Source organism: Bufo bufo, chromosome 6 (assembly GCF_905171765.1).
Source record: "Bufo bufo chromosome 6, aBufBuf1.1, whole genome shotgun sequence".
NCBI lineage: Eukaryota > Metazoa > Chordata > Amphibia > Anura > Bufonidae > Bufo > Bufo bufo.
This window is the reverse complement of record NC_053394.1, coordinates 356,142,741-356,165,894: the sequence shown is the minus strand read 5'-3', so window position 1 is coordinate 356,165,894 and position 23,154 is coordinate 356,142,741. Positions and strand designations below refer to the sequence as shown.

The 23,154-nt window shown below is 48.1% G+C and overlaps 1 protein-coding gene across 1 annotated transcript in view; it reads left to right on the top strand.

The window, feature by feature from the left end:
• UBE2O (ubiquitin conjugating enzyme E2 O) overlaps nucleotides 1–11,982 on the top strand; it is a 40,580-nt gene extending 28,598 nt beyond the window's left edge. Inside the window, exons 13-18 of the mRNA XM_040436292.1 lie at nucleotides 3,210–3,299; nucleotides 3,852–4,536; nucleotides 6,855–6,991; nucleotides 7,355–7,558; nucleotides 8,904–8,961; nucleotides 10,500–11,982. Coding sequence (XP_040292226.1) covers nucleotides 3,210–3,299; nucleotides 3,852–4,536; nucleotides 6,855–6,991; nucleotides 7,355–7,558; nucleotides 8,904–8,961; nucleotides 10,500–11,203 — 1,878 coding nt within the window. The 3' untranslated portion in view covers nucleotides 11,204–11,982. The remainder of the gene's footprint in view (nucleotides 1–3,209; nucleotides 3,300–3,851; nucleotides 4,537–6,854; nucleotides 6,992–7,354; nucleotides 7,559–8,903; nucleotides 8,962–10,499) is intronic.
• Nucleotides 11,983–23,154: the final 11,172 nt, after the last annotated feature.

Below are 23,154 nucleotides of genomic sequence, written 5' to 3'. Positions count from 1 at the left end.
CCTTGTGAAGACCCGGGAAGGGTTCTCTGCAAGAGAGCACCCCCAACTCGGACACCCGTCTTCTGGATGTGATAGTTACCAGAAAAACGACCTACTAAGACAGGAGTCGGAGTGAGATCTCCCGCAAGGGCTCAAGGGGAGAAGACAGGAGCGCTGAGAGAACTATTTTCAGATCCCAAGGCGGTAGAGGACGGTACTGAAGAACCGTATGTGCCACTCCCAGAAGGAAGGTTTTCGTGGGCACCAGGGGAGCCAGAAGACGCTGGAAAAGCTGTGTCCACCAGGATAGAAGCGCCAACACCTGACCCATCAAGGAACTAGGCCTCAATGACGAGGCAGGAAGGGGTTAAATTCCTCCACATTATGCATAGTGTACTAGAGGTAGAGCCCCAGATAAAGGTGCCGGCCTAAAGAATGGTGGCTGGCCAGGAAGGGTTAAGGCAGTGTTGAGGACCGGTGGGCAGAGCTCAGCAGGTGTCTGGGGGAGGGGGAAGTAGGGACGGAAGAATTCGCGCCAGAGTGCACCCCCCTCCCAACCCAGGGAGGAAGGCCGCAAGGCCGCTACGCGGCTATCCAAGAGAGTTCTCCCCTCCCTGCGCACAGCCGATCAGGAGGCACCAAATGCTGCACCGGGCAGTTAACAACACGGGCCAGGAACACCGATGCGGTGTACGGCCGATCGCGCTGCGGTTAACCCCCTTCCGGAGCGGCGCCGGGTGGATCATGTGGTAGGTGTCGGGGAGCGGGAGCCTCCTCCGCTCCCCCTCTGCATATCTGACAGAGCGCCCGGACAACAGCGGTGCGCTCGGTCCCCGTATTATAACAGTATTGTGCAGAGCGGGAGCCTCCCCTGGAGCATAACCACTTCTGCCATTCACCCCCTATGGAGAGTGCCCCTGCCTTGTAAGGGGAGAAATAACGATGCCACCAGAACAGGGTCTGAACCTGCGGCAAGAGAGATTGTTCAGACATATGGACGAGCCCCGTGGGAGTGCTAATCATTGGCCCTCATTGGAGAGCGGGCCCCTGAGGAATAGGCTGGCCCTGCTTGATAATGAACGAGGGAGGGAGGGGGTTAATACTTACCTAGTCCCGTGTACTCACCTCCATCTTCTGTCCTGCCGCCATCTTCACCCCTCCTCTGGTCCAGCAGGGTCACCCCTTCAGCTACTGGCACCGTAGTGGCAGGAAGCTGGAAGAGGCACTTGGGTGGGTGACCCTTCTGCTGGCGGGATGCAGGGGAGCGAGGCTGCCCTGGTCCACCTTGTGGGGGAGGAGGCAGCGTGGCGGACCAGTGCTGGCGTGCTCCCCCGGGAGAACAGGGAGGCGAGGCGTCCACTGTTTGCCACCTGAAAAGAAGGAAAATAATAAACTATAAAATAAAAAATCTTCAGGAGATCCCTGCCTCCTATTGACACTAGAAAAAACTGAAGCTCTCTCTCCAGGCTGGAGGGGGTATAGCTGCCAGGGGAGGAGCTAACAGCTTTTACTAGTGTCAACGCCTCCTAGAGGACATAGCTATACCCACGGTTCCTGTCCTCCCCCTCCCCCCCCTCCCCCAAATGAATATGGGCGAGAAAAGTGAATAAAAGTGCACTGCGCAAGCATGGCCACCCTCCATTCACTTCTATGACAGTTCCGTAAATGGCTGTGCACGCTTGGATATTTTCAGCAGTCCCATAGAGGTGAATGGAGTGGTGGCTATTCATGCTCTTTACATTAATTTCTATGGGAGTTCTTAAGATTGACGAGCGGAATCACTCAGCTATTTTCACAACTCTCTTTGAAGTGAATGGAGAGTACTCACGCTTATGCCCTGCGCTCCCTCATTAACTTTGGGGACTCAATCTGGAGTTAGGTGCGGGTCCTGCCTCTAAGAACCGCCCCTGGGTGACATTGGTGGCATGTCCTAGTGACATGACACAACCGTGTAAGATAAATCAGCAGACAGATGAGGATAACCGTCTGCAGCCAGCTTTATTCCTCCAAACTGAAGTCTGTGCCCAGAGACCAACTGCCCCTAGTAAAGAAAGGAAAAACAGAATTGCTTTAGGATCGATTTTATAGGGTTTGTCCAGTATATATGTCCTAAAGGCTTGGAGTGCTTTAAAATGATAAAATTACAAATGATCCCCCATTTAAGCTGCCACCTCTTGGGTTGCCACTGGTCTGTTTAATTCTGGACGTGATCATGTGCCGACTGCTGCCGTCAGTGATGTCGCCACGTGACCAGTTCCTGTAAGTAAACATGGACTGGGGCTGCAGTGGGTTAAATGGGTATTTATTATACTAAAGCACCCCTGGCAGTTAGGAGAAAACAAAATGTATACTGGACAACCCCTTTAAAGAGAATCTGGTTTCGGGGCTACAAAACCATCAGCCGGGGTTTAGGCGTCTGTCACAATCGGCATTTTGGCATTATATAGAACTTGTCTATTACCTGCGATGATCATGTAAATTGCACAAATGAAGCCATAATAGATCAGTAAAAAATGTATTGGGAAATCACAGTAAATTAGTAAGGGCCTCGTATTAAAGGGGTTATCCAAACCTGTAGCCCTCCCCCACAATGCCCTGGCCTCTCATACAGAGAATACTTACCTGGCCCCGATGCCCATGTCCTTCTGGATCCGTCTACGACCGTGGCTGCATCTCCCAGGTGTGCAGATCACAACATCCAGGGAGTAGGTCAGCGGCGCAGCCTGCTATTGGCTGCACCCCACCCCCCAGTAAAATGCATTGCGGACTCCTCTACATTATATGTGTGAGCTCAAGAGTCCTCTCAATGCATTTTACTGCTGGTTCATCAGAGCACAGAATGCAAGTGAGTATGAAGATAAAAATGACATAACGGACTCGGCGTCACTTACATTGTTCACCACTTACTCTAGTTTTGGGGGGGGGGGGGGGGTTTCAGCGCCAACAGATTCCCTTTTAATGAGAATATCCACTTTGACACCAGTTCTGATGTCCGTAATCCTAAAGTTGCTATCTGGTGTGGTTCAAGCCATTAAGGTGAAGATGAATAGCTGCCGAGGGGAGTCAGATGCCCTGTTCCTGTTCTCTGAGCTATTAGGGCTGTCATTGGGCTCTTGCTCTACCTTGAGGGGGGTCCCATGTATTGACACCTGGCTTGTGCTGTCTAGAGCTTACTGCAGTGTCCGAGTCCTGCCAAACCTTTTTATTACCTTATTTTTTTTCTCTTCCAGCCCACAGTGGGACAAGTTGCCCGTGTAGACGTTAGTAGTAAAGTAGAAGTGATTTGGGCAGATGATACCAGGAGCATTGACCTTCCACAGGTAAGAATTGTCTAATCCATCTTTCTCGGGTTGCGTGGTGGACAGGCGGGGGCTGTACCCCCGTGATCAAATCTGGTCTTCTAGTTTTCATTTTTCTATGCCGCTCTGGGCTACAGATAATGATATGAAGTTTTAAAGACATAGCTGCCTAGACGGGGTGCTCAATCTCCTTAAAGGGTTTCTGTCACCAGAATTAACCCTATTAAACTGGCTGACATTAGCGATGTGCTAATGTCAGCAGATCCTAACTCTACTATTCTTATGCTTATTGATACCCCCCCCAAATTAGCCTCTAGGAGCAGGGGGGGGGGGGGTTGCTCCTGCTCTTTGAGGATCCGTTCTCCCACCTCAAGTCGCGCACATCGCTAATGTCAGCCAGTTTACTAAGGTTAATTCTGGTCCTGTATGGAGACTTACCAGAAGGTTGGTAATGCTGCTCTTCCAAGAGGTGGCACTAGTGAGCTGGTTCTCTTCCTTGGGAGATACCTCCCTGCAAAGACTTAGCTGGAAATGATTACCAGACATCTCATTACTTTTTATGTTCTTTTTCAGCATCTGTACAATGTAGAGTCTGAGCTGGAGGAGTCTTTCTATGACTCGGTGGACAACAGCTCTAGCGGCGCTTCCTCTGATGAGTGGGAAGATGACAGCGACAGCTGGGAGACTGACAACAACTTTACTGAAGACGAGCACACCCGTATTGGTGTCGAAGGAGCAGAGGAAACCCAAAATCCAAGTGCATCTGCGGAGCAGGCTCCACAGACTGAGGTAGATGACACAGAACAATATGCTGCTGCGTCCTCTTTAGGGGTTACTGGTCTTGTCACCAGAGTTAACATGATGGAAGGGATGGTGAAGAGCTTCAATGAGTTTAAGGAAACTGTTAAGATACTTGAAAGCTTGAAAAATATGACTGTGGAGCAGCTATTGACAGGATCTCCAACCTCGCCCATTGCTGAGCCGGAGAAATTCACTAGAGAAAAAAAGTTCCTGGATGGTATCAAGAAGTTGCAGGAAAATCTGAAGAAGACTCTTGACAATGTGGCCATTGCAGAGGAGGACAAGATGGAATCTATACCAGAGGTGGAGAAAGAAGATAAAGCTGAAGCCCAGACTCCGGTCCGCTCTGAATGGCTCAGTGACACACCTGTCCTCTGCCAGCAGTGTGGTGGCAAACCTGGAGTCATATTCACAAGTGCTAAAGGAGAGGTGTTCTCTGTGCTGGAGAGTGCACCAGGTAAGGAGATTGTGAAGGTGGGATTTCTATCGATCATCCATGACCATACTGCTATCTGCTAGTCCACTGTAGTGTATAAAGACACCAATAAGATGTTGCATTCTCAAATTTTGGAGTTCAGATGGAGTCATAGTGGCTCCTCTGAATCGTTTAGAGGTCCTTCACTGGGGGTTGCAAGGGTTAACAATCCTAAATGGCCATTGTAGGTCTATAGGGAGTGAGTAGGAACATTACACATTCTGCATGACCATAGGTTTCTAGACATCCCACACAGCCGAGCAACGACCATGCAGTGGGTTCAGTAAGGTGCTGTAAATGTATTTTATGGGGGAGCCACCCCTGACACCCCGCTGATCAGCCGTTTGGCTTTAGCGCTGGAAGCAGACGGCTCCATTACTTTGTAGATAACTGAGCTGGTCACTGCTCCTATTGAAGCCAAAGTGAGCAGCGCCGCAGTGACAAGCTCAGAGCACTACCAAGTAGACTGAGCTGTCTGCTTCCGGCACCAGAGCTATTCCAAAGAGCTGATCGGCGGGGGCACTGAACCTTGGATGGGCTTTGCCCATGTCTGTAAAGCCAGATATTAGCGTGCCATGCATTGGCTAGGCTGGCGTAAAGCACCTGGCCTCTGGGATGCACTTTCTAGAGTGAGATTGACACTCTGGAGCTATAATCTGCATTACGCTGGTGACCAAATCTGTAGTGCAGGGATGGCCAACCTGAGGATCTCCAGCTGTTGCAAAACTACAGCTCCCAGACTGCCTACAGCAGGGCATGGTGGGAGTTGTAGTTTTATAACAGCTGTAGTGCCATGCTAAAACCAGGTTTTAGGAGGATCTGAAGCAGGTTATGATTTTGCCCCTCTTACAATTGCCTTCTAGATATTGACACATGAAATGACCTTTCCTAAAATGTTGCCTTCCCTGAAGAGAACAGCAACGAGGGTCCAGCTCAACCTAGTGTTTTGTGACATGTCCATTTGATTGCTCCGCAGTTTTTATTATGCTACTACAGTTCTCATTGCTCAGAAAATGTCAGTGGGATCCCTGAGAGCAAACTGGTTTGTTCCCAGCTTCTGATGGAGAGCATGGTGCACATTACTTAATCTTAAAAGCATATTAACCCCCTTAAAGGTTTTTGTTCACAGTATTCTTCTCGGGATAGGGCTTCGTTATCTGATCTGTGGGAGTTTAACTCCTGGCATCCCCGCTGATCAGCTATTTAAAGGGGCTGCCGCGCTCTTCCTCTGCTTGTGATGTCCCATCCATCAGTCACATGGCATTTGTGCTGCTCAAGTGGATGTGATTCAGTTGCAATACCAAGCACAGCCACTATACAGTACATGGCGCTGTGAAGGGCCTGGTAATGTACAAGGGAAAATCCTTTTTAATATAGGTGACTTGACGTGGTATTAAAACGTGTGGCTAAGCAGATGGCAAAGAACTCGAGTGTCATATATCATAATGATGGTATGCATTATGATTCAGGGATCGTTTAGTTAATGGGAACTCAAAGACGATGTAGAATATACAGACAAGGCACATTTTGGGTCACCATACACCTTATATAGCGGTTGGTCGAATGCTCTTTCAGCCAACAACTATTCCACCCTTCCTTCACATAAGCATGCACTTAGCCGAGTGTGCTCTGTTGGGAGATGGGAATAAGCTGCTGCCGGGACCAGGGTTGGACTGGCGATACTCTACGGGGAAATTTCTAGGTGGGTCAATGCCCAGGGAGTCGGCTGAGCCCTGCTGGCCAAGTGCATAACAATCTGATGCTCTCAGCATTAATTAATACTAGTAGCGTCCGGTCCTTATGCACCTGGCCAACAGCCGCAGGTACCCTCTTGAATTCAACTAGATCATGCTCCTCAGTATAGTGATAGGGCAGTGGTATTTGGCTCTGCTGGGGCGGTACTTTGTGCTGCACTGCGGTATTTCTGGCCCCACCCACTACTGTTAACCCTGCCTACTTGTGGCTTGTATTGACCCTGCCTACTTGTGTTGTTACCTTCTCTGTTTGGAGTCTCCTACAACTTGGGGCCACTTTTATATTTTTTCCAGGGCCACTTTAAATTCCGAGTCCAGCTCCTCTTATCCCCTATGACAGCTAATGCATCTGACATGTTGAAATCCATGTGGCATAATGGTGTGTTTGGTTGGCATTCATTTGATGCGTACCGCTAACCGTGGCCTCTTTCAGTAGCAGGACCTTGAGACTGAAAACGTAATTTCTCCAGGTGTCTCTCCTGGTCATCGGGACTTGATTACAGTCTAGATTATAACCCCTATCATCTCTCCTCCTACTCTTCCTAGAGAGCCACGCTTTCAAGAAGCTGGAGTTCCAGGCACCGGAAGCAAAGAAGTTCTTCAGCACTGTACGCAAGGAAATGGCTCTGCTCGCCACATCCCTCCCTGATGGGATCATGGTGAAGACCTTTGAAGACAGAATGGTACGTCTTGCCCGAAAACTGCCTGTCCTCTTAACCTATATTTCCTTGTTTATGTGATTTTATTACTCTAATTTCCTCAAGGATTATTATTGGACATTTGGTGTCGTTCGAAGTATAGAATTGCTGTAAGGCTACTTTCACACTTGCAGTTAAGTGCACTGAGGGTGGACCCAAGCCACTCTGTGCACCCTTGCTCCTGCTGCTTCCTCTTGCAGCCCCTCTCTCTTCTTGATTGACAGGGCCAGGTTCCCGCATAGTCATCTCAACTGGTAACAGACTCCCTTTGACCCTTTCATCATGTCTGTAGTCAGTAGGTTGTTTTTACTGCTTCGCGGTCACTGTGCTCTGTGTCTTTCTTTTTAGGACCTTTTTTCTGCCTTCATAAAAGGTCCTACACGCACTCCGTATGAGGACGGCCTGTTCTTGTTTGACATCCAGCTGCCCAACATCTATCCCGCCGTTCCTCCACTTTTCCGATACCTGTCCCAGTGTAGTGGAAGGCTGAATCCGAACCTCTATGACAATGGGAAAGTTTGTGTCAGTCTGCTGGGCACCTGGATTGGAAAGGTAAATGGCTCTATATATATAGAATTGTTATACCATTGCCAAAGTCATATTAAAAGGGTTTTCTGGATTGTAGATGCTGGTGACCTGTCCTTAGGAAAGGTCATCAATATCAGATCGATTCGGAAGGGGTCTGACACTTTGACCCTTACCGATCAGCTTTTATCAGCAGCTGCTGGCCCTGGAAATCTACACCGTGGACGGAGGCAGTACCAATGTAGGGGTTCTGCCATGTTCCTGCAGTATTTACTCGAATGGGAGCAGAGGTACAGTAAGCTGGCACAGTGCCTTCTGGCTCTGCCTACTGTGTTATTGATGGCTCCAACAGCTGATCAGTGTGGTGCAGGGTGTCAATCTGATATTGAGGATGTATCTTAAGAATAGATCATCAGTATCCAGAACCCAGACAACATCTTTAATCTTATTGAGTAAGTAGATCCATCCTACTGGAAAATGAGGTTAAAGCAGACTTGTCTCAGCTTTTTCCTTATGAAACAAAATAGTAGTGTACAGAATGGTAAGGGTATCTGTCACGAGGCACCGATGGACAGCACAAGTTTGAGTGTTCCCGATTATGTTTGTGCAGGTGGAAGGGACCTGATCGGTTGAGACGGCTCTATTAGACTCATTAGCACAGGGTACGAAGTTCGATGGCCCCCTGAACAGGTCTGAGCCCTAACAGTAAGGCTTTTAGGGTTGCAGACAGAAAGGAGCCCTCACTCCCTCGGCTTGTTGTGTAATCATATGATGATTTGGTGACCGTGCTGATCACGTGATTGCACGTAACAAGTAGAGCAGGTGAAAATGCCCTAAAAGTATACCCCCAGCGTTGTAAAGAGGCTTGGGTGTATGCTTTATTTTTAGTGGTGATGAATTCTATTTAAAAGGGTTTACTGAGATTATAATACTTATATCAGTATCTGACCTGTGGGGGCCCAACACCTGGGACCCCCGCCGATCAGCTGTTTGAGAAGACATCAGCGCTCACCGTGAGCACCACAGCACCGTACATTATACATATAGCAGCTGTACTTGCTATCACAGCTCAGCCCCATTCACTTGAACAGGGCCGAGCTGCACCCAGGCCACGTGACCAATGAACGTGTCCTGTCTCCCAGGAGCACCAGTGCCTTCTTAAACAGCTGATCGGCAGGGTTCCTGGGTGTCAGACCCCCACCGATCAGATACTAATGACTCATTCTGAGGATAGGTCATCAGTAAAAAATAATCTCTGAAAACCCCTTTAAGCAGATTGGGTATATTTTCACTATAAATTGCACACATTGCTTTATGTGGTTTATTTCTGAAATATAGCAAAATGTTAATACGGCCTCTAATCATTGTACAGGGAACAGAGAGATGGACAAGCAAGTCTAGTCTTCTTCAGGTTCTAATCTCCATTCAAGGTAAGTTTTCTTAAAGGGAATTTGTCATTTTAATTTTCCACATCCCTTCTTGATGCTTCCAGTTCTGTAGAGATAACTTCTCAGCAGTCATCTCATTATCACAGGCAGGATTAAAGTGACTGGATACACCAACTGTATTTTTCGCCCTATAAGACACAGGTTTTAGAGTAAGGCTACTTTCACACTTGCTGCAGAGAGATCCGGCAAGCAGTTCCGTCGCCGGAACTGCCTGCCGGATCAGGCAAAATGTATGCTAACTGATGGCATTAGTAAGACTGATCAGGATCCTGATCAGTCGAAAAAATGCATTGAAATGCCGGATCCGTCTTTCCGGTGTCATCCGGCAAAAACCGATCCGGCATTTATTTTTTCACCTTTTTTCAGTATGCGCATGCGCATACCGGAAGGACGGATCCGGCATTCCGGTATTCTGAATGCCGGATCCGGCACTAATACATTCCTATGGGAAAAAATGCCTGATCCGGCATTCAGGCAAGTCTTCAGTTTTTTGTAGCCGGAGATAAAACCGTAGCATGCTACGGTTTTCTCTTTTGCCTGATCAGTCAAAACGACTGAACTGAAGACATCCTTATGCAAACTGAATGGATTACTCTCCATTCAGAATGCATGGGGACATACCTGATCAGTTCTTTTCCGGTATAGAGCCCCTGTGACGGAACTCTATGCCGGAAAAGAACAACGCAAGTGTGAAAGTAGCCTAAGACGATAAGAAAAAAAAGTTTTTATTACACCTCAAGTCAGACCCCCAATGTTAATCAAACCTCAGCTGACAGCCCCAATTAGACCCCCAATGTTAAGACCTCAGATCCGTTCCCCCATGCCTCATATCAGTCCTTCATGCCTCATATTGGCCCCCAGCCTCATGGATCATTGGCCCCCAGCCTCATGGATCATTGGCCCCCAGCCTCATGGATCATTGGCCCCCAGCCTCATGGATCATTGGCCCCCAGCCTCATGGATCATTGGCCCCCAGCCTCAGATCACAAAATAAATAAACCACTTACCTCTCCTGCTCCTGGACACTGCCGGTCCTCTCCTCCAGCCACTGCACAGCCGAGGACGAGGAAGCGGTGAGTACAAAGCCTTCACCGCTTTGTGGTCCTCCGGTACTAATGAGCGCTTCCATAATGGAAGCGCTCATTAGTATTCGCCCCATAAGACGCAGGGGCGTCTTATGGGGCGAAAAATACGGTATATATTGATAATACAGGGTTCATCATTCATCAATAGGTGACTGCCACAGCTTATCTACTCCCTCTCCCTGTACAGTGACCTCTCCACTGGTCACAGAGCATGCCCACAACACTTTCCTGTAAAGTCGATGACTGCAATATGGGTGACCCCATAATCACATCCAGAAAATTAAAAGCTACAATCAAAATGAAAAAATAATAATCTGGTTTTAAATACCAAAAAATATAGGTAATAGATTAAAGCTTTTATGATTTAGAGGCAGACGTGATTGATTTAATATAATTTTTATTTTTTTGGTCTTTTTTTTTTTTCTGTGTACCCAGGTCTCATCTTGGTAAATGAGCCGTACTATAACGAGGCCGGCTTTGATAGTGATCGGGGGCTGCAAGAAGGCTATGAGAATAGCCGCTGCTACAATGAGATGGCCCTTATCAGGGTGGTTCAGTCAATGACGCAGATGTTGAGAAGACCCGTGGAAGTCTTCCAGCAGGAGATCTTAGAGCACTTTCAAAGCAATGGCTGGCGCTTGGCTCACAGGATAGAAACTTGGCTTGAAAACAACTCAGTGTTAGAAAAGAGTGGCGAGTTGTCGAATGGCCAGGAACACCCCTGTATAGTACCGTACAGTCCCACTGAACCTGAAAGCACGCCAGAGCCGACATTTAATTCCAAGGAGTTGGACGATTCTGGATGTGGAGCCTCTACGGTTTCTCCTGGGGAATCTTCACGTTGTTCTGACTTGGAGACTCTAGGGAAGGGCGTGGTGAGCGCTACCAGCAGCCCTGCGGAAGAGGCCCGAGGAGCAACTGGAGGGGCGCAGCCAAGTGTGAAACCAAAGAAACGCAGAAAGAGCTACCGTAGCTTTCTGCCTGACAAACATGGCTACCCCGACATTGGCTTCCCCTTGTTTCCCCTATCCAAGGGCTTCATCAAAAGCATCCAGGGTGTCCTCGGGCAATACAAGGCTGCACTCTTGGAAGCCGGCATCATGGAGCCCCGTGCAGGCAGACTAACTCTACCATTATAGAGGTGAAGGACTCGGCGGGCAGGCTTTTTCCCCTGCCTCCTCCACACACTTCGTCACATACATTCATTCTTAACCCCCATCCTTCTCACTGCCAAGCAAGACCCAAGTAAAAGGTGTGGGGCGTAATGTAGGACTCCAAAACTTCTGGGGTCTCCTGTACAAGTCGAGACCACATAAGATTGTATCCTTATTAATAATGGCTGATATGTTGCTGTATGCTCTGCTGTTCTCTTCATTTTACTCTGTCCGGTTTATCTGCTCCTGGCATAACGCCTCGGGGCTGCCTTGCTGCTATGGGGCAGAGAATGGTACCGTTATTGCTCGTGGAAGAAGATCGTTCTCCTCCGCAGCAACCCTGAACCTACACGGGTTGTGTGGACAGAAGACCTTTACCTCCTCGTCTGTTACTACACTATCATACCGAAAGTCCTGTACACTATTGAATGTGAGGTGGTATTTAGGTAAGAGACCTCTTCAGGAATAGTGTCTGAGCGAAAAGGTAGGGCTGGAATCATTACTTATCACAAGCCAGTGCTTTACGGTAGGGGCCAAGACACCGACCACCAAATAGATGACCGGTAGGGTGGACTGGCCTTAGGTCTTACATAGTCTTGTAAGCTTGCCATAATTAAGCAATTTATTTGCATCCATATGTATTTTCACCCCATTCAAAGATTTATTTTTTTAATACATATTATAGGTTTGACAGCTAATCTGTCTTAAAGGGCATCTGTCAGCAGATTTGTCCCTATGACACTGGCTGACCTGTTACATGTGCGCTTGGCAGCTGAAGACATCTGTGTTGGTCCCACGTTCATATGTTCCCACATTGCTGAGAGAAAGGAGGTTTTAATATATGCAAATGAGCCTTTAGGAGCAACGGGGGCGTTGCCATTACACCTAGAGGCTCTGCTCTCTCTGCAACTGTCGCGCCCTCTCCGCTATGATTGACAGGACCAGGCAGAGAAAACATCACTCCTTGACCTGTCAATCAAAGTGCAGAGGATGCAGCAGTTGTAGAGAGCTGAACCTCTAGGTGTAATGGCAACGCCTCCATTGCTCCTAGAGGCTTGGGCTACTTTCACACTAGCGTTTTGGCTTTCCGTTTGTGAGATCTGTTCAGGGCTAATGCATTCTGAATGGATAAGGGTCCGCTTAGAATGAATCGGTTTGCCTCCGATCCGTCTCCATTCCGCTCTGGAGGCGAACACCAAAACGCTGCCTGCAGAGGAGCCAAACGGCACACAATGTAAGTCAATGGGGATGGATCAGTTTTCTCTGGCACAATAGAAAACGGATCCGTCCCCCATTGACTTTCAGTGGTGGTCATGACTGATGCGTCATGGCTATAGAAGACATAATACAACCGGATCCGTTCATGACGGATGCATGCGGTGTATTATTGTAACGGAAGCGTTTTTGCAGACCCATGACGGATCTGCCAAAAAAAACGCTAGTGTGAAAGTAGCCTAATTTGCATATATTAAAACTTCATTTTCCTTAGCAATGCGGGCACAAATGAACATAGGACCAACACAGATGTCTTCAGCTGCTAACAGGTCAGCCAGTGTCATAGGGACAAATCTGCTGACAGATGCCCTTTAATGCAGTAATCTGATATGACACAGACCACCCAGTACTAAGAAGACCACTTGCCCAAAGCCGCAGAGGTTTCAGACTAGTGAATGGTTAACAGGAGACTTTTGGCCTGTCCGCCTGTTCCTTCACTCTAAGATTATTGATGGGGACAGGGCCGTTTAATATTTCAAGAGCCCATGCTTTGTCACAGCCGGTCGAGGAGGCCATTACATGAAATTGGAAAGAATGGAGGATTTAACGGAGAGGATGGGATCAGGGTTTGTCGCGGCATACCTGCAATGTACAATAAAGCACTGCCATGAAGACGAGACCACGCAGGCCAAAGCGTACTTCTTTAACCCTTGCCTGCCTTTAGTATGATCTGCCTTACATCTTGGCATGTTTACATTAATACCCCTCTCCCCAATGTGACGTTTGGTTCTGGGGCCACCATCCTTCTGGATTCTATCTGTATGTACTATTCAAGGGTCAAAATAAAGCACTACTACCATGCATAGAGGAGAGAGAGCATGAGTGATAAACGGGCCTTTTAGACATAAGCTGCGGGATGTTATATAAACCATGTATAGACTGCACTGTATTTATGTTCCTTTTTTTTGGGGGGGGGGGGGGGGGGTCTTTTTAGACATTTTTTTCAACCCCCTACATCCCTGAGATCCTACAGACACTTCTAATTTAACCCATTCACTTTCCTGTCTGTGACTCCAGAAATGAATGTGTTGGGTGGGATATTTATATTCTCTTTAAACCATGGACTCACATGTAATCAATTAGCTCCATAGATGTAGCGGGGCCCGATCTCGGGGGTGGGGGGTGGGGGGGGAGGGAATGTGAAGAATGAACCTATACGCCCTGCTTCTGACAGATGTACAGTATTTAATTGCTGACAGCGGATAATTCAGAACCAAATGCTGTAAAATTCTGAGTGCTGGTGCTTCTGATAAGTGTGTATAGTGCCGTGAGACTTTCTTTTTTATTTTCTTTTTTATAATTTTTTTTTTTTTTTTTTTTGCTAATATAATGTTAATGATTCTGCCGGATTGTTTAATTAAAGATGCCTCTGCTTAACGATTGTGCCAGTCCTCCTCTTCTTATTCTGTGCAGTACATACATTGAATGCCTGTGAACACACTCCAGGATTACTTTTAACATTCGGGATCGGACATATGGGATATGGGAGGAAATGAAGGGAATGTTCAGTCCCAATCATTGCTGCTGTATGGGGATAAATGATCGTTATTACAATTGTTCATCCCCATATAGTAGGGATGCTCAACCTGCGGCTCTCCGACTGTTGTACAACTAGGGATGAGCAAATCCACTTTGGATGAAACCTCCAAAGTCGGTTTGCTTAAAACTTCGTTCCAATACTGTACGGAGGAGGAGCTGCGTACAGTATTAGAATGTATTGGCTCCGATGAGCCGAAGTTATTACTTCGCAAAGCAATTTCCCGAACTCTGGTTCGGTTCCAAGTGGTACCTTGGAACAGAACCTGAGTTCGGGGAAATTTTGTTTTTTTTTTTTTTTTTTTTTTTTTACAGTACAAATTAATTTATGAAGTTATTACCCAAAGTCTCGCGAGCTCCTGCTCCATTCAGTATTGGAACGAAGTTTTATGCAAATAGACTTCGGATGTTTCATCCAAAGTCGATTCGCTCATTCCTAACTACAACCATGCCCTGTTGAGGGCTGTAGACTGTTCAGTCATGCTGGGAGTTGTAGTTCTGCAACAGCTAGAGGGCCGCAGGTTGAACACCCTGCCATATAGTGTCACTGTTTGCAGATGGATGTGTTGCTAACAGATTTTTGGTGCCATTTGTTTACCAGGTGATTGGCGGCATGTTTAGGCTGCCTGTATGCAATGTGGCTCCAGCAGTGGGATCCGCATGTGGCTGACCACTAATTGCCGAGCCGCTGCTGTAACTTGACCGGCATCTGTACATGCGGTTTGTTGCATGTACAAGCACAACCCAGCATTTAGTGGTGAACCGTATGCAGATACCACTTCTGGGGCCCCATTGTGTACAGGCAGCCTACGGATCCATTCACACAGCAGGCCTTACAGCAGAATTTTTGCGCCGAACACACACCAGCGGCTGCATCCTTTTCTGCCTCCCATTCATTTCAATAGGATTCAGCGCTGAAGATTGCAGAGCAGTGGCTTAAAGCCTTGGCCGTGCCAAGTAGACATATACATTCACCTAAAGAATTATTAGGAACACCATACTAATACGGTGTTGGACCCCCTTTTGCCTTCAGAACTGCCTTAATTCTACGTGGCATTGATTCAACAAGGTGCTGATAGCATTCTTTAGAAATGTTGGCCCATATTGATAGGATAGCATCTTGCAGTTGATGGAGATTTGAGGGATGCACATCCAGGGCACGAAGCTCCCGTTCCACCACATCCCAAAGATGCTCTATTGGGTTGAGATCTGGTGACTGTGGGGGCCATTTTAGTACAGTGAACTCATTGTCATGTTCAAGAAACCAATTTGAAATGATTCGAGCTTTGTGACATGGTGCATTTTCCTGCTGGAAGTAGCCATCAGAGGATGCATACATGTTCTCATTCTGTTTACGCCAAATTTGGACTCTACCATTTGAATGTCTCAACAGAAATCGAGACTCATCAGACCAGGCAACATTTTTCCAGTCTTCAACAGTCCAATTTTGGTGAGCTCGTGCAAATTGTAGCGTCTTTTTCCTATTTGTAGTGGAGATGAGTGGTACCCGGTGGGGTCTTCTGCTGTTGTAGCCCATCCGCCTCAAGGTTGTGCGTGTTGTGGCTTCACAAATGCTTTGCTGCATACCTCGGTTGTAACGAGTGGTTATTTCAGTCAACGTTGCTCTTCTTCTATCAGCTTGAATCAGTCGGCCCATTCTCCTCTGACCTCTAGCATCCACAAGGCATTTTTGCCCACAGGACTGCTGCATACTGGATGTTTTTCCCTTTTCACACTATTCTTTGTAAACCCTAGAAATGGTTGTGTGTGAAAATCCCAGTAACTGAGCAGATTGTGAAATACTCAGACCGGCCCGTCTGGCACCAACAACCATGCCACGCTCAAAATTGCTTAAATCACCTTTCTTTCCCATTCTGACATTCAGTTTGGAGTTCAGGGGATTGTCTTGACCAGGAGCACCCCCCTAAATGCATTGAAGCAACTGCCATGTGATTGGTTGACTAGATAATTGCATTAATGAGAAATAGAACAGGTGTTCCTAATAATTCTTTAGGTGAGTGTATACTATAAGCCGCTGCTCCATGATCCTCAGCTCTGCCTCCCATTGAGGTGTATAGGCAGCAGCCAGGTTTTTTAGCGAAATTTTGGGCTGGCTGTGCGCCAGAATTGTGCTGTAAAAGCCGCTGTGTGAACATGACCTCTGCTACCTGCACACAGGGATTTGTATGCAGAAAATCCACATCAAATTGCAGTTACCCTTATATAGGCCGGTTATCGGGAAAGTGTAACACGTTTGGTCATTCCCTATAATTATGCTTCTGATCCTTGGCCCTTGTGAAAAGGGATATGCTCCCCTGCCTGATCTGACAGTGGGCATGGAAAGACACTGCTGCGCTCTGGGCGGTCAGATTGCCAAGGCAACCATCGCGCACCGTTCTCATTAATAGAATAGACGCTGTGCACCGCACTGGACTTTAGATGGTCACCTCACGTTCAGTAGTAACTTTCCACACCCAGTGTCAGAGCGACCGGGAGAGTACACCTGGACAATCCCTTTAACTTAGGAAAGTGAGGATACTAGAGAATCGCTAAACAAGCACTTCCCAGGAAACCTCAGAGCCAGAACTACAACTGATAGAAAATCCCAGTTTTCATCTACGGTTTAATCTCCTGAATTTTTATTCCTCTACATCCGATCCCAAATAATTTCTTACTACTCAGTGATACAGGGAGAGTACTAACCTCCCATTTGCTATTCAATCAGCATAATACAAGGCTCCATCTGCACTCTGGTGGGGGTCTGACTCTTGGCCCCTCTAGCGGTCAGCTGTTTAAAGAGGCTACAGCACTGGCGCGGACTCTACGCCCTCTGTTTTCAGGTCTGTAACGTCATGTCCATCAGTCACATGGTCTTTGTGCAGCTCAATCCCATTAAGGGCTCATTCAGACAGCCGTAGTGTTTTACAGTTTACAAATTGCAGATCTGCAAAACACGGATACCGGCCGTGTGCGTTCCGCATTTTGCCGGATACCGGCTCCTTTGCATAAAAATGCCTCTGTGACAAACATTGTCACACGGGCGTTTTTAAAAAGTCGCAATAAAAAGGGTTCTGCAACAATAAGAGGCGTAAAACTGTCTAAACTAAATGACCCCCCCCCCCCCCCCCCCCCCCCCCCTTGTGCATTCTGTGTCTGCTCACCAGTATGCCTTCCTCTTACCAAACGTGAACGGGTTCCTGTGTCTGCATGGTTCCTGCTAGCCAACTGTGTTTTGTGCTTTGCCTGTGTCTAGTGTCCACCTGTCTCTCTGACCGCAGTAGCTCAGCTGCCATGTACACTGGGACAATCCCAGGAGGTAGCAGTCTGGTCGCTAACCCTCAGCGAAGTCCACATCTCTGTACAGGGGTTAAAGGGTAAATACTGAGGAGGTGCTAGAATAATGCCTTTAGGGTTTGGTTACTTGGCACAATGATTCCACAACTGTTGTCCGTGTGCATGACCGAGTTCTGCAGTGAAATTAGAGGCCTTATCCAATCTTGCAATCCACTACAATTATCAACACTGCTCATTGTGAAAACCCAGTACTGGGCTCCTGCACATGTTCCCATATGTCACTGGTGCATGGGTGGTGTGGCAGATGGAGGAGGTCGTCTCTCCTCTTTGCCATTCTAGATTCATCTGTGGCAGGGATGCTCAACCTGCGGCCCTCCAGCTGTTACAAAACTACAACTCCTAATAGCTGTAGGCTGACCAGGCATGCTGGGAGTTGTAGATTTGCAACAGCTGGAGGGCCGCCGGTTGGGAATCCCTGATCTATGGAGTTTACTGGATGGAAAAAGAGGCCAATAACTAGAAATGATTGGATCAGTCTACGTTGACATTTTGTACATTACACTTGCAGCAGTTGTGGCTTTACTGTAATAGCTCCTAAAAACAGATGAGAACTCTTTTTAAATAATGTCATTTTATTTTTTTCATATAAATTGTAATTTAAGTTTTAACGCTATAAAAATACTCTCAGCCTCAAGTTTCATTCAGCAGCAACAATCTAAACAAAATCTGCATTTCCAAACCAAAACCTGCCTACTGTATGTTACGTGTGGATTTCCCCTGATCTCGCCCTTTGCAATGCAATCTTCAGAAACGGTTATGTTGCAGATGTCAAAATCCACACAGCAGGTCAATTTCTGCATGGAAAATATATGCAAAATATACATGAGATTTATCAGATCTTTCACTTTTGCTAGGTTCTGTATTACGCTGCATTTTTTTTTGCATAAACATTGCACGTAATCCGCAACATGTGCAGGTAGCCTTAGCCAACACTGCCGAGGACAGCGCTTGCGGCAGTCCCATAGAAGTGCATGCAGTGGTGGTCGTGCATGCACATCACCGCTCCGGTCTCATGGGGCAGCTTCTCCACTTTGCCTTATTTTAATAAAATCTCTGTGAATGTGTTTTTACATTGCTGTGTTATTACAGATGTGCTAAAGTTCCCCTTTAAAAGTCATTAAGTGCAAGCAGGCATGCACTGTCTTCTCATAGTACAAATTATCACCTACTCACAGCTATTTTCCCTCATTCTCACTATAATTACCTGGGTCTGTGGGTGGCAATGACCTTATAATGTAGAAAACTCTGTCCTATTCGTTACCGCATTCTTTTTATAGAAGCTTCTGTCCTAAAAGGGTTTTCAGGGAGGGAGAATTTTCTTTCTAAAGGACCAGAATGGGTTAAAAAATGTTTCCCTTACGTCCTAACCAGTGGCACAAATGGGGTATTCTGCCCCTGTGGACTGGTTAGGACAGGTGGAAGTTTAATGAACAAATAAAAAACACCGGCATGCACACGCCCTCCCTGCCCCCAATAAAGAGGGGTGTGACCCTCCAAAGGATGTGTTTTTTTCTGTCCTGCGGACAGGACGGGACGGGTGGTGCACTCCTCCATCCCTCGGTGGAGAGAGTGTTGTTTTTTCCCCCCCTTCCTATTCTATTTTTGAATCCCATAAGGGTTTACATGTTCCCTTGGGAACTGCTCCGCTCCTCCGATGCGGCGGAGGGGGTCCTCCGGTTATGCCGCTGGTTGCCTCCCTTGCAGAGAGCCCTGCTACTGTGGGGCTTACCTCCTTTTCCGTGCTGGAGCGGCGGTGGCTGCGTCCCACATGTCCTGCTGGGCGCCGCCATCCTGCGGAAGTGACGTCAGGTGACGTCACTTCCGGGTTTTTTCATGTATTTTTCATTGTATTTTTTCGTGTATTTTCATATTATAGGGCCGTGGGAGGCCTTTTAATGTTTTCAGGGCCCTCTCTAGGTCCACAATATAAAGTTATTTCTGTTTGTTCGTCTTTTAGTTCAAAGATATAAACTCAGAGGCTTACCCCGCCCCCTTGTGGGCGGGGCTCTCTTTTGGCACCAACTACCCTATTTAAACTGGATGAAGCTCCAGGTTCAGTCTCCTGGAGCGCAGCTTGCTGTCAACCTTGAGTGTGGTTTGGTGCTAGAGTGTTGTTACCTCTGTGCTGAAAATTCTTCTTTGTGCTGTTATATTGAGCTTGCTAGGATCTTCTGGGTAAAGATCCTAAAGCTTGCGATTAAGCCTTGTCTTCTTGAATTTTGCTAAATTCATCTCTCATTTTAATTTTCAGCCATGTCGTCTACCGGTGACGGTGAGCGAGAGCCCGGCAGGAAGTCCGCGGGCAAGAGGCGCCACCTGCAGTGCCATGACTGTCAGATTGTCCTGGAGGACTCTTACGATTTCTCCCGGTGCCCATCCTGCAGGGCCAAGACCCTCCCCCCGCTGGAGCCATCTGTCCACGACGTGGTCGACTGGGTGAAGGGGTACATGGAGTCCAACATGTCCCAGGTCAACGCCTCCATACAAGAATTGAAGAGTGCCCTGGTCTCCAAGCGTCATCGTCCCTCCTCCCCCCATCGTGCTATGGAGGTCTCAGGGGCTCAGGAGGCGAGAGAGGGTTCAGCCTCTTCCTCCTCGGATGAGGAGGATGGTTTCGCATATTTTTTCCCGCTGGAGAAGGCCCAGCGACTATTAAAATCCATCCGGTCGGGGGACCAGGACGTTGATCCGGGGGAAGCCTCATCCTCTGCCTCTAGGGGGCCTAGGGCCTTTAAAGCGGATGATTCTCTCCTATCTCTGATGAAAACAGAGTGGAGAAAGCCAGAGAAAGGTCCAGTGTTGACCAAAAGGTTCAAGGCGGTGTTCCCGGTTAAAGAGGATCAGGTATCGTCCTGGGGGCCTGTCCCTAAAGTGGACATGGCTATAGCAAAGTTATCCAGAAGGACCCTGATCCCTTCAGACGACGGGTCAAGTTTGCTGGACCCAATGGACCGGAAGGCGGACTGCGCCCTTAGGCGCACTTACTCCTCGGCCTCCGCTTCCGCCTCTGTCGCAATTTCCTCGTCCGAAGTGGCGAATTTTCTAAGATCTAGATTTTCGCAAATCCAGTCTGACCTGGACCAGGGGGTCTCTAGGGACGACATTCTGGCCTCGTGCAAGACGGCCAGCCTAGCCATTGACTTCTTGTGTGACGCAGCTCCACAACAACTGAAGTTGGCATCCAAGACCATGGCTCTTTCAACCGCGGGCAGGCGGCCGCTTTGGTTGAAACCTTGGAAGGCCGATACGGCCTCAAAACATAACCTCTGTGCCATGGCATATGAACCCGGCAAACTCTTTGGTGCAGAGCTTGACCACATAATGGAGGGGCTGTCGGACAAGAAGGGCAAGTCCCTTCCCCAGCAGTCCTTTCGTGGTCGGGGCAGGGGGTATAGTTCCAGAGCGGAACCGCAACCCAGACCCCAGAAGAATTGGGGTTCCCGTAGAGGAGGAAGATCCTCTCGGGGTTCTAGACCCCCCAAGAAGTCCTCGGCGCTCTGATTGCGGGCCTCCTCGAGGCTCTTGGTATTTAGCCGGCCTGACTGGAGATCTCGGGCTCCCTTCTCCCCACATTCCCGTAGGCGGCCGCCTACAGCACTTTCTACCTTGTTGGCAGGATCATATCCAGGACAGTTGGGTCCTGCGTGTAATTTCGCATGGCTACCTTGTAGACTTGAGCAGTTTGCCTCTGGACAAGTTTGTTCAGACAAGGCTTCTTCCCAGCAACAAACAGAAGATTCTAGAAAGCTACGTGCTAGAATACTTCCAGAAGGGGGCCTTAGAGGAGGTTCCTCTCCAAGAGAGGGGAACAGGTATCTACTCCCCAGTTTTCCTGGTACCCAAGAATACCGGAGGTTGGAGGATGATTATAGATCTGAGGTTCTTCGACCGTTTCATAAAACAAAAGAAGTTCCGTATGGAAACTATCCAGTCAGTGACCAATCTTCTTATGCCGGGAGATTTCTTGGCAACCTTAGACCTCAAGGATGCTTATCTCCATATTCCCATCCATCCTGGGTCCAGAAGATTCTTAAGGATCGCGGTAAACATTGGGGGGGTCCTAAAACATTTTCAGTTTGTGGCCCTCCCATTTGGGATTTCTTCAGCCCCACACACTTTCACCAAAGTAGTGGTCTCTGTGGTGGCCGCTCTAAGGCTTCAGGGCCTGAGCATAGTTCCATACCTGGACGACTGGCTCCTCAGAGCTCCTTCCCAAGCGATCCTGTCCCAACACATCCAACAGGCTGTTACATTCCTACATCAGTTAGGATGGATAATCAATTGGGACAAATCCCAACTTCAACCAGCCACCTCGGTAAGGTTCCTGGGGTTCATGGTGGATTCAATCAGGATGACAATTCATCTCACTCCCGAAAGAAGGCAATCCGTGCAACAAACAGCCCGTTCTCTCTCTGTACCAAAACAGGTAACGATTCGAACGTGGATGAGGATGTTGGGACTAATGTCTTCAACCGCAGAGGCGGTACCTTGGGCATTATGGCACCTACGTCCGCTTCAGTCGGAGGTATTAGCCAAGTGGAATCACAGTCCGGTGGGACTCAATTCCGTGCTCTCCCTGCCTTACAAAGTCCGATCCTCTCTGAGGTGGTGGTCCCACCTCACGGACGGCAAGTCCCTGATCCAACCCTCTTGGATCATACTTACTTCAGACGCATCCCTAGTAGGCTGGGGTGCGCATCTTCAGGACAAGACAGTCCAGGGAACTTGGACACCTCAGGAGAGGTTATTGTCATCGAATCTCCTGGAGATCAGAGCAATCAGACTAGCTCTTCTTCATTTTGCTCCCATCATTCGAGGGAAAGCAGTAAAGGTACAGTCAGACAGCATGACCGCTGTACTGTATATCAACAAGCAGGGAGGCACGAGGTCACAAAGTCTCCTGAGAGAGATAGGTGTGATTTTGGATTGGGCAGAACTGAACCTCACCCACTTATCAGCCGTTCACATTCGCGGAGTTCACAATGTGATTGCGGATCGTCTGAGCCGAGGTCTTCCAACCGGAGAATGGTCACTCCATCCAGAGGTCTTCAAGGAGATAACGCTCAGGTGGGGCATGCCAGAGATCGATCTCATGGCAACGAGGTTCAACACCAAGGTGGAGAAGTATTGCTCCCTTTTACAGGGAGGACAACCCGGTGGCAATAGATGCACTGTCAATCCCATGGAGGTTCAGGCTGGCCTACATCTTCCCTCCAATTTCCTTGATACCAAGGGTCTTGATTAAGATCAGGCAGGACCAAGCGTCAGTTATCGCCATTATCCCATACTGGCCGAAAAGAGCTTGGTTTACCCAACTCTTACAGATGAGTCGGGGTCAATTTCTGAGGCTTCCCCCAGAGAGAGTACTGGTGTCGGGGGGCACCCAGGTCTCCTCAAATGTTCAACCTGACGGCCTGGAGGTTGATCAGTCCCTTCCAGGGATAGAAGGGCTATCGGGGTCTGTCTTGAGAACCCTGGAGCACTCCAGATCAGAAGCTACTAATAAAGCCTACTCCAGAATCTGGAAGATCTTTTCATCCTGGTGTACAAGACATCAGCAAAGATCTGCTGAAGCTTCCATCCCGATGATCCTCCAATTTCTTCAGGACGGTCTGGACAGGGGGCTATCACCAGCTACCCTTAAAGTGCAGATTTCAGCTATCTCTGCTTGTCTCAACAGAGCTATTTCTCAAGACCCCCTTATCAAGAGATTCCTGAAGGGAGCCTCAAGATTAAAGCCTACAGTAATCAGACCTATCCCGGCCTGGGAT